Raw genomic sequence first — 12238 nt, 5'->3', positions numbered from 1 at the left:
TGGTGTTCCTGCTTTGATATTTATGAACCGATTACATTAGAAATGCAGTGTAATGATCCAGGGGTTAGAGAAAATGTTATTTATACAAATGTGGTTAACACCTCATCACTTTAAGCTGGATAAGTTAATATTGCTTTTTGTTTTCTGGGGTTTCTCTTGCCCCAATATGCAACCCCCATTTGTATTCCCTGTATGATAGAGTGTGATGTACAGAGTGGAGCTGTTGGACAGCTTGAGACCCACAACTGAGCCAGCCTCTCAAAAGACCTAAATAACTATTCATTGGTTCAAGTTCAACATTGACATGGGAATCCAGAGGCTTAGAAGGTAGTCCAGAAATCAGAGTCTATTATCTGTTGCATGGTAGCTACTATTTTACATTGCTTCTAGGAATATTTTATCTTTTCTGATGAAATAGAGAATATCTTGTTTGTCATAGTGCTTCTGGAAAATGCAGAAGAAAGGTAATGTTTAAATAAATAAACTTTTAGGGTTCTTCTGGCTCTAATTTGTACAACTTGGAAACAATGAATCCTAAACTCAGGAAATAATTAAAAAATAATTAGCAAAAATTTTAACCTCTCCTTTCGATATAAATGGCAGAAGAGCCCATAAATGTTAATGCAAGTGATAAAAGTTGCACCATTTAAAAATTTTTGTGCCCTGAAACTTCTTAAAGTTTAAAAATCTTAAGTGGCACAAAATCTTATGTTTTGCTACCAAAAAAAAAGCTTCTAACTGTATTTTTTCATTATATTTTTGATACATATTAACCTTGTGAAGTAGGTAGTACAAATAGTATCCCCAATTTGAAGTTGCAGAAACTACTTTAGAAAGGTTAGATTTTCTGCTTTTGGTAACATGTTGAGTAAAATGTTGGAGCCTTGGGTCTCATGCTCCTAAGTCTAGTGCTCTTTCCATCATTCAGTCAAAAATCAAAACTGTGTACATAAACAAAATAGTTTAAAATGTATTTTAGAACCATAAAACTTTGTATTTTCATTACACTTACTTTGACTTTATGGAATGAAAATCAAATTTAAGAAAAAACAAAAGACCATATGCCACAGATAAGGTAAGTAAACATTCATGATGCTTATTGAGTTACTACAATCAGAAGAAATTAAGTAGAGAAGGAGTAGAGAAAGATGGATGGATTGGATAAAAGAACAATGAAAACAATCCTTTGTATTCTGATTCAGAGTCCATATCGGATGAAGAAAAAGTATCTAAAAATATATGTTTATTTGTTTATTTCTTGGTCCTTGGGTCAAGGACCACCTTGGAGGGTGGCCAGGAGGAAAAACCTTGAGCAAAAAGTGTAAAAAGAAAAAATCTATTTTTTAAGAGTTTTCTTTTTTTTTTTTTAAGGTACTGTACCCAACAGCTGTTACCAATACCTGAATGCTTCACCCAAGTGAATAGCTAATAGGAAAATCCTTCAATCTCCAGAAAAAACACAAGATGACAACTACTGCCTCCTGCAGTAATGATTTACATAAAATGTGGAGTGAAGAGAAGAGGCAGGAGAGATATAAGATTAGAAATAGGTCATAATTCACTGATAGAAGGCTGATGGTTAGAACTAAATGGAATGAGTTTTTGTGATTTTAAGACAGAACAAATTCTCTAGTTAAAAAAGGTTAAATGTTTTATGCTACTAAAACATGTAATTCTTAATCTTACTGTCTCACTTTAAGAAGCTAAAATACCATTCACTTAAGAATCTTCAGAACATTTAATTTCCAAAGCTGGCTGGAGACTCCATGCCTATTTGAATTTTGCCTTCAGAAAAGCTCACTCTCTTTCAGCAAAATATAACTGATTTTAAGATCAAGAGTAAAACTCACAGGGCCTACCTCTGCCTTGAATAGTCAGTAAGATTCATCTACCCAGCTGGCCATAATTCAGACTCCTGTTTTCTTGGGGAGGGAATGAGAGAGCTTTTTGTAGGCACAGAATGGTTCTCTCTTCAGTTTCAAAATTTAGTCTTACTGCCAATTCACCTCAAATAGTCTCTCATAATATCTGCAGGCCCTAAACTATTCCTCCACCTATAACTGACATGCAATCTAGAGACATGTGTCAATCATACTGACCATTAAAATAGGATAGAGCAGAAAGTGAATGCTATATCCTTAATTAAGAATATTCCCCCAAAAATGAGGCTAACATGTGCAAAGGGTTGCTACATGCCATACTTAAGACATTCTAGTCCTTGATAATCTGCTGTCTCCTAGTAACTCTGGTTGAAAAATCCCATTACAACCAATACAATTCCAACAAAAATCTCCCTTAAAGAACAAAAAAACCTTCCAAGTTCCATGAGATGGCCTGTTTATTTCATGCAGTCTTTGACATAATGAATTGCAGTAGAAATTAAGACTTAGGTCAGGAGATTTTTTTTAAAGCCATTTGAATTGTGGTTAATGACTGAAAAAGAAATGAAAAGGTTCATTTTGGTCTTTATATGAGCGGTATGATGTAATGTAGAGAACATTAAACTTTGGGTCAGAGGGCCTGGATTGGCCTCCCTGCTCTGCCACCAAAAAACTGTGACCTTAGGCAAGTGACCTAATGTCTCTGGATCCGAGTTTCTTCATCTGTAAACTAAAAGAGTTAGAGAGATGCACTCTGAGGTCTTTTCCAGTTCTAAATCTATGGTCTTGTGAAAATAATTTTCTTTTTTGTATCAGCATAGAGAATTCTTCATGAAGAAAATTCCTTCACCAGGACATTTCAGTAAGTGAACTGCACAGGGTCACGCTGCAAGGATATGTTCACAGTTTTTGAAGTCACATCTTTCTGACTTGTAAACTAAGGGTCTATCCTATATACCATGTTGCCTCTGAATATGCTAACATTCCAGAATGTTATTAGGAGATTTGTATTCATTTGACTTAAATTATTTTAAGACCCCTTTTATGATTTAAAAAAAAAAAAAGAGATCCACCTCTTAACTGTGCAGTGAAACATTTACATATGCTTCAAACAAGAGACCAGGAAAGACCATGAGAGCCATACCTAAGCCAACTTTTAAAGGAGTGAAAAGTAACTACTTTTAAATCCTTTGTGAAACAATGATTTTTCAGTAGGGTTAACTGATGCAAATAGAGCAAGTCATAATCAATGTCTTAAGTTTTCCATGCAAGAAATATTACTATTGAATCTATTTTCTGGACCATGTATATTTAGAAAGAACTAAATTTTATTTTTGCTAATTAGCAAATAATACTTGCTAGGACTGTGCTTATACTAAGAACTTAATGGCAAGAGAAACCATGAACTTCAAGAATTTAAATAGACAAATTAAAAATAAAAATAATAAGTTCTGGGTGCCATAAGGAATGTGACACACAATCAACCATATCATGTTAGCTTTTCTTAAGACCTCATAATTTTGCTTATTGAATTCTAATTATATAATTATGACAGTGTATTTGCTTATGCTACACTAACAAGATACCAGTTCCACAATTTAATGATATAAATGATCAGAAGTTAGGATTAATGAATCTTGAGCTTTGCTAGTTTAGTCACTTGAATTCTGGGTGTGTATGTTACTTTATGATAATAAATATCAAGACATGTGCTAATGTGTTTTTAGATATCTAATATCTTTAACACTCAAATGAGCTTGAAAAAGTAAACATTTCTGCTATTAGCTCTGAGGTTTTTTTGGAAAGATTAGGCTATAGTATATGCCAGATGCAAGTATGCATTATAGACAACAAAGGAACTATTCTTATGGGAAATGATAGAGAATGGGATGGATCTTAAAAACTTGACCGAAGTTGTTAAATATTTCATTAAGGAACTTTGAATCCTATGACTTAATTTCTTTTTTTTTTTAAAGGTTGGTTGTGATGGTAAACAAACCATCACAAACTCAAACCACTCATGAAGTTCAATCTTCCATAAAAGCTAATAATGAAAAAGAGTATGAAAAAGTAATTACTGCTTAATCCATCATTGATAAATACCTGATAGTTAATATCACCCAAATTACTAATTTTACAGTTAATTACACCAACATTCTAGTTTTATATACATATAAAACTAAAAAAAAAAAATACACACACACACACACACACACACACACACACACACACACACACACACACACACACACACCTTATAAGCCAAATCTACCTTTCCTTCCTCCAAAACCAAACCAGATTAAGGTAAAAAAAAAAAAAGAGCAGCATTACAGATACCCCACCACCAAAAAACACCACCCACTCCCTACCCTTCAAAACATTTTGATTTTTTTTTTGAAAACTGAAACAATGGGAGTCCTGTCTCCAAACTGATTTCATGTTTAAATAATATGTTTAAATAAATAAAAAATAAACCTAGAAAATAATATGAGAAGAAATCTCTGACTTGCAGGTCTATAATTTTTTTAAAATTAAATTTCCATGGCTCTCAAATTGAATCACTCAATGCCAGAACCACAGTTCTAACTTTTGTTTTATTACCTATATTTTTTCTTAGTTCCTCTAAAAGAAAAATGATACTGAATCTAAAAGGCATCTATAAAGTCAAAATAAGCACAGACATACTAAATTTGAAGACTCACAGAATTTATGTAGTAAATATTCTTTTGAATAACATATACAATTAAATATAGGTCATCTTCATTACCAGCAGGTAGTGATATTTTTAGATGCATTATTAATTTAAAATTCAAGAATAACAAAATAACATTAAAAACTTATCATGAAATTGGCAAAATATGCCAAGAGGCATGGTTTTGTTTTTAATATATAAAATGTTTTTTGGAAATGCTAAAAAATAATAATGGTTTTGGAAAGCAGTTTTGGATTTTGATGTAGACTAAAACAAAATTAAGTGACAATTTTAAAGTTGGTGAAAAATAAAGGCAGTCTGTTGTTTTCTCTTCAAACTAACATCTGCATTACCACCTCCATGCTGCAAAACTCATGTAGATGATAAACAATTTTCTCCAGAAAAATAAATGTATCAAGTATTCCAATTTCTAAATGTTGTCATTTATCAGTCACTTCTAGAGCTTCATTCTGTGTTATCAGGTCCATCACTCTCCTTGTCCCAGTCTTTCATTGTTGCTCCCATCATAAAATCATCACGCAATATGTTCCAGCTTGAGCCTTGCTCTGATTTCTCTTTAGCCTAATAAGAAAAAAGAATCAGAACTGAAAATGCAATTAAACCCAGACACAAAACAAACTCTGCTCTACCTTACAGTTTTTACAATAGAAGTATAACGAAGACAAATTGTTGAAATTTACTTTATTTGCATCCTCTGATCACACATGTGAAAAAAGAATAAAAAGGGGCTATATGGTAGTAAAACTTATTTTAATGATCCAATAAAAGACAGATGGAAACAAAACACTTATTTTTCATGAATTAAAGAGTCAGACCTAGTAATGGCTTCCTTTATTAGAGTCTTTTTTGGCAATCAAAACAGACTCATGATATCATTTATTAACCCTCTGGGTGCCAATTCATTAGAAAAAAATCCTGGCACATTATTTAAACAAAAGTATGGAGTTAATAAAGTCTTTTTAATCTACTCCACATTAAACATTTCACATATTTTTTTGATTTGTGAATTAAATCTCCTTTTGTAAATTATAACCCTCACTACCTGAGCCAAATATATAACTATATGAAACAAAGGTGTTTTTAAAGGGATTTGGGGGAGGTGTCATATTTAAAAAAAATATTCAGGACCTCAATATTGGTATATTTCAAACTTGTTTCTCCTCTGAAACTACATCAAACTCAGATTAATAATGACAATATATTAAATAAGGGCAATTTCTCATTTTCTTTCTACCATTCAAATGATATCTTATTACAGAGGCCAAGAAATCAGAAGAGGGGCCATTTCATGATACAACAGTACCACCTTGTGGTGCTATTTATGAAATACAATTTATCAAGAATTTGGTAAAAATAAAGCTATACAGGCTATATTATATATTAGGTACAAAGATGAAAAATTTTTCTAAGCATGCAAATAGCAGCACGAGAGACAGGGAAAGAGAGGGGAAGAGAGAGGGGGGAAAGAGGGAGAGAGGGAAAGAGAGAGTGTGCTCTCTTAATTGGTACAACTTTTTATCCAAAGAAGTTACAATTTTTTTCCAGGTAATTATATAAATGGGGCTTCACACTACTACTAACATGTTTAGTTTTAAATTGGTAAATGTAGGAGCTGCCACTTGACATTTGACAAAAATGAAGAGACAATGGCAAATAAGAAAAAAAAGTCCAGATTAACTCTTTTACATACCCTTCCTATGTCAAAGATACATCTCAATGAAATAGAATGTTAAATTATTTTTAAAAGGAGTATTTGTTTTTCCAAATACCAATTTTTCCAAACCAAATATGAAAATTCCAAATGGCAGACAAACATTCCTGTAATCAAAGCAGAGGGCAAGCCTTAGGAGTTTAGGAAGGTCTGGATTCACCAGACATGGTGGCTCACTGGGCAACTCCTGTAACTTTTTGGTGTCTACATGCAATTTTCTAAAAAAAAACAAATTTCACAAGTGTCAATCAGTACTGGAAAGAGTTTCCCTCCGGATTTGGAACTCCAGACACTGATAAAAATCACCAATTTGGTCCCTTCCCCCCACATTTCAATTTAGTATTTCCTTTAATTTATACTTCACTTAAAAAAACTACTTGTACTTCTTCTCATTTTAAGTACATTCATGTTTTACTGTACTTCCATATTTCTAGGAATTGAGACTTGTGTATAGTAGGGCCAAACACTATAATGACATCTTGACAATTTTTTAGTAACCATGGATACTAGAAAAAATATCAGAGAACAACTAGGCATTTACATTCCAAGTGAGGCTATACAATTCAACAAATACAGAAACAGAAAAGCTACTGTATACCTGTATAAGAAGAGGTTCATGACATATAAATGAAAATTAAAATGGCAAAGCTCTCACATTTTACCTAGCACTGTGGAAAGAATACTTGGAGTCCAAGGACCTGAGTTTGAGTGTTGGCTCTGCTCCTTATATGGCAGATAATGAGGAATTCAGGTTCTTTTGGAAGGTAAATGAGAGGAAAGATTTGATAGCTTACAAGGTACCATCTAGGCTGAAGTTTTATAAGCCTATGAGTCATTCCCTCTCTTTAGCTTACATGATGTAGCTAATATTCAGATCAGATTCCAGTTCTCTTCCCTACATAATTACAACAGCAAAAATATCTTGTATTCAATATTTAAAGGTACTTCATCCATAGATAGTTGAGTGCCAGGAAGTGTGTGGGCTCAGGTGTTATAAGGAAATGCAAGAGAAATCCAAGTACAGTGAGTAGATAGATGACATCTGGAAGACTGTGCCCAGTTATGGATACCATAGTTTAAGAAAAACATTAAGAAGCTAAAGAATTCTGAAGAGTAGGACAACCAAAAAGACCAAAGTCTTTGAGTCTATTTAGATAGATTAATTAAAGAAACTGTGAATGTATAGCTGGAAGATGAGATAGTCCTTGATGGACCAGGGCTGTCACAAGAAAGAGAAACTGCAAAGAGGCTAATTTAGGCTTGGTGTCAGGAAATTTTTCCTATTAATTAGAGCTATCTAAAAAAAGGAATGGGATGCTGCCTCAGAAAATTTTTCCATTATAGGGAGTTTTTCAAAGAGAGACTGGAAGACAATACTGAGTATATTATAATTGGAATTCTTTTTTGGTGATGTTTACATTAAGACCTTTTCTAAGAATAAAATCATGTAATTCTGTATTTCTAAGTCTGAGTAGGAGAAAAATGTACTGTACAATGACTAAAGCGTAATTAAGACTAATGTTATTTGACTGATAAAAATATTTGTTTTCATGTTCTGCAGTACATATGTACACTAAGAAACTTTTGGCAAATGTAACATCAATTTAAACCATATAAGGTTTATCAACATAGATAAATTCGGAAGTATACAAATTAATTGGCATCAGGAATATATCATCACAACTTCAGAGAGAAAGGGACCTTGGACATTTATACAACCTATACCAAAGAAATCCCCATACTTAACAAGAATTTCATTCAACCTTTTCTTAAAGGGCTCCAAATGAGAGGTAAACCACTATCTAAAGGTAGCTCATTCCACTTTAGAATAGCTCTAATTGTTCAGAAATTTTCATGATCTTAAACATAAATTTGACTTCTCTGCAAAGTCTAAGTAAATTACTACTAGTATAGTCTTCAAAAATACTTGCCTTTCCTTTTCCAAGCTAAGCAATTTCAGTTCATTAAACCAATTCTCATAGAGAAAACAGATTGAAATCTGAAGATCTGAGGGATGATCTAGTCCAATTCCTTCATTTTATAGCTGAGAAAATTAAAGCCTACAAAGTTAAGTAAGTTGCCTAACATATCAGTAGTAAGTAGAAGATCTGGAATTTGAACAAGTCTTCTAATTTTAAATCTAGCAAGAGTCAAGATCCTTAATCATTCTATTCTCTAGACCAGTGATGGCAAACCTTTTAGAGACCGAGTATCCAAACTGTAACCTTCACTATATACATGTGAGCCATCACTTTACCCCAGACAGGGGAGGGAAGAAGAACTCCTACTTGGCTGCTGAGCAGAGGAGTGGGTGATGTGAGAAATGTCCTCAGACATGGTGGAGAGGGACAAGGGAGCAGCCCCCTCTGGCACATGTGCCGTAAGCTCTCCAACAGAGCTCTAAACAGTTTCCAAGTTATCAATAACTTAACTGTGGATCCCAGAACTAAACACCGTATTTCAGATGAGATCTTACTGCCTAGATAGAAAGAAGAAAACATGCATTTATTAAGTGCCTACTATATACCAGGAACTATGAAACTACTAACCTCATTTGATCCCTATTTTGAAACTGAGGGAGACTTCAGGTTAAGTGATTTGCTGCTAAATCTTGTATTATCCTGTCTAGGGGTAACCATAAGCACTCTTCTCTGCCTTGGAACTGTGACTAAGGTCACCAGGCTCCCCTGTGGCTGCAAATACTGGTGTGTGCTAGTGCCCCTCCTTCCCCTAAAAGCATGTTTCAGGATTGCTTCCTGGTTCTGTATATGAATAGGGCAAGAAGAGTCCTACACTTAGAACCAGCAAAGGGACTCCCATAAAATCTTTCTCAGTAGCTGTCAGATCTCCCATATCATCTATGGCTGAGACCTCTAAAAGACTTTGGTGGGCTTCAGCTGTGCCAGAGACCATTATTGCTGCCTCATTCCAGTGTACTAGATCTCTTGGGCTGGCCTTCTAAGTTTTTCTGGACTGAAAAATTACTTCACCTCATTTTTTTGTGGGTTATGTGCTCCAGAATTCATTCTGAGGCTTTTTTTGGAAAGTAATTTGGAAGAGATCAGCTAGATGGATTCATGTACCTTCACCATGTTGGTTCTGCCTCCCCACAAAGTCTTGACAAGCAACTTAGCTATGAAAGCTACATGTGGATCTTATTATAGTCTTAAAAAGAAAAGCAATCTAAACATTTAAAATTTTTCTAGTACAATCTTATTTTTGTGTTCTCCTAAGTATATGCAAATATTCATTCTATTTGGCATTTATAATAAAAAAAGGAGTAAAAAGAAAATGGGAAGGGCCACAGATAAAAATTTTATTTAGTATATTCTATTATATCATAATTTAACTGTAAGTTGCTGTCACCTTGATTAAATCAAATTACATATAAATTTAAAAAAGCTTAGGTAGACAATTAATTAAATAAGACATCTGTTGGTTATTTAACTAAAAAATTGATCAGTTCAGGCATTTGGCCAGGACCACACTATCCAATTCATATCAATTTCCATGGGAAAAAAATAAATTTGACATATAGCAACATTTATAAGAATCTAACTCCAAAAAAGAATAAGGATTGCTTAGGAAAAAAATGCATCAGCAACAGATAGATGGCTTAGGTAAGTCTAAAGAGCATATTTCTTTCCCTGTTATATGTTAGAAAATTCATGAACATATACCACAAAAGGTTCATACAGAGAAATGTAATAATAAAAAAAAAGATCTTGCAATACTTTGAAATTTGGTAAGAATTTCTTTTATCCATCTATTCCTCATTTTTAAAGGAAAGGTTAATGTTAAAGGTAGGAACTAAAAGAAGTAAAATTATTATATGATTGGCTACTGGTCTAGGCATTCTAAGAAAAATGACAATACTAAGAGCTTAAACCACATTGATATATGCTGCCATCACATAGCTAATTGTCCTTAACAACTAAGTATAGATGGTTATGGAGAAAACTTAGGAAGCCCAATGATGTATACTTGGGAAAAAAAAAACTACAATGATTCTCACTGACCTCAAGTAACCAATATGACTCTGCTGTAACATCAACTGAAAGGCAAACCCAGGCAGGACTTAAATGAAAGCCAGATGCTATAGGACTACAAAATAGTAATGTTTCCCCTGGCCCTGCTTTATAAAATCATTTAATTAAATTAATACAAATACTTTATATCTATTAAAAAGATGAAACCTCTTCTTAAAAAATGACAAATGACACCCATAATAATATTCTTTTTACTCTGTTTATATAGCTAAATTTTGGCAAAGAAAACTCAAAATACAAATATGTGCTTACTTTATTACTATTATGAAGGGAGAAATAAAATTAAATGCTAGACAACAAGCAATAAATCCACTCCTATATTTAGCAATTGGCATGAGTTAAAATTTCATTTTGTTTTCACTCTACAAAAAATGTTCATGCTTTTCACTTTTTAAGGTATAATCCAAGTTTGTTCTAAATTTAAAAAAAACTACTTAATACTTGCTAAATCAGCTTTTGTACACTTTATAAGATTTTATTAAGTACTTTATAGCTACTGTCAAATTTAGCATCAGAACTTGAAGCCTGCTCTGAAAAGTCCCCTTGAGAAATTATGAATATGGTACCCACTTTATTTACACACTGATTTTAAAATGGCAAGAAGTACACCTATATTCAATAACATGATCATCAAACAGTACAAAATCTCATTAGTTTAAAATGTTTTTGGGGGGGGGGAGCTTTTTTGTTTCCATGGTACCACATGAAGATCTTATGTTTATTTCAGATTCAGTAAAATGTTTCTATCAGATTTCTCTGTGATGGTTTTCCAGTTGTGTTAAGAGTCTTTTCCCTGTCTTTTTCTCTTTCTATCTACTTTTAATTTTTGTCCTCTTGTTGCACTTAGCTGGTTTTCTGGGCAATAAGCCCATTCTGGCTTCATTTTTGTTTACTGTTTGTATAATTTCCCAGATTCTATTTTAAATTGATTAAGATACCAAGAAAGATACAAAAGACTTTAGTAGATGACATTGGCAGGTGTGGTAGAGACATGAAGAGAGAGAGGTTTTGCAGGACAAGCCAAGATGCAAGAACCAAGGCTGGGGACCTGTCTGTCAATCAAGAAGGTTCCAAATGGAATGTTCCCAGGAGAGGTAGTTGGGGGAGCCTGAGGAGAGGAGAGGAATTGGGACTTGGGACTCACTCTCTCTCTCTGGGGGGTTATTGAACTGAGGAGGCTTGGTTCTTTTTGGCTTTGACCAAAGGAGGAACTGACTTTGCCTCTAGCCCTGGGAGTTGAAGTTGACTAGGGGAGAAACTGGGACTTTGATTCTGTCTCTGGCTCTGGGGGTTGAAGCTGGCCAGGGAGAAGCTATACTGATATTATTTAGTTTCTGTCCCAGGCTGAAGGACCCTTGAGGGGGGCTTCTGAAATTGGTGGCTTTGTAAAGAAGAAAGATTTTAACTGTTATCCTCCATCTCTGACTGTCCCTCTGTCATAGTTGTGACTTCCCAAGTCCTCATAATCTTCATTATATATTAGAGAAACTCTCATCCCTTTTACCTCAGTTTCCCATCCTGTTATCCCAATAAACCCCTTACTCGAGAAAAGAAAGGAAGAAGTGTTTTTCTCATAAATATCTTAGTTCATTCAGAGGAGAGGGAGGAAGCCAAAGGCTTCAAGAAGAAACTGGGAGGGAGAGGGTTGGAGAAGGGAGGGAGTGAAGGGAAGAGAATAGGAAATAGATTGATCTACTAGCCATCAATAGAGATCAGTAGGCAGACCCCAGAGCATTCCCCTGTAGCATTCCTCTCTTTGTGGCAGCATCTCTTAATCTCTATAGTACCTCTACCTCCATTGTAAGTAAGAAATCTTCAAGTGTCCCCATACTATTAACAGCTGCTCTCTAGTCTCAAGCCAGAGCACATCACTCACTGCAGCGCC

At 34.1% G+C, this 12238-nt stretch overlaps 1 protein-coding gene across 1 annotated transcript in view; it reads right to left on the bottom strand.

Annotated features, from left to right (window-relative positions):
- Positions 1-4569: 4569 nt before the first annotated feature.
- Positions 4570-12238, bottom strand: part of RRP15 (ribosomal RNA processing 15 homolog) — a 43385-nt gene continuing 35716 nt past the window's right edge. Inside the window, exon 5 of the mRNA XM_007481413.3 lies at positions 4570-5154. Within this exon, the coding sequence (XP_007481475.1) occupies positions 5038-5154 (117 nt within the window). The 3' untranslated portion in view covers positions 4570-5037. The remainder of the gene's footprint in view (positions 5155-12238) is intronic.

The sequence above is a fragment of the Monodelphis domestica genome, chromosome 2, assembly GCF_027887165.1.
Source record: "Monodelphis domestica isolate mMonDom1 chromosome 2, mMonDom1.pri, whole genome shotgun sequence".
Taxonomy (NCBI): domain Eukaryota; kingdom Metazoa; phylum Chordata; class Mammalia; order Didelphimorphia; family Didelphidae; genus Monodelphis; species Monodelphis domestica.
The sequence above is the reverse complement of the archived record's forward strand: the minus strand, read 5'-3'. Positions and strand labels throughout refer to the sequence as shown.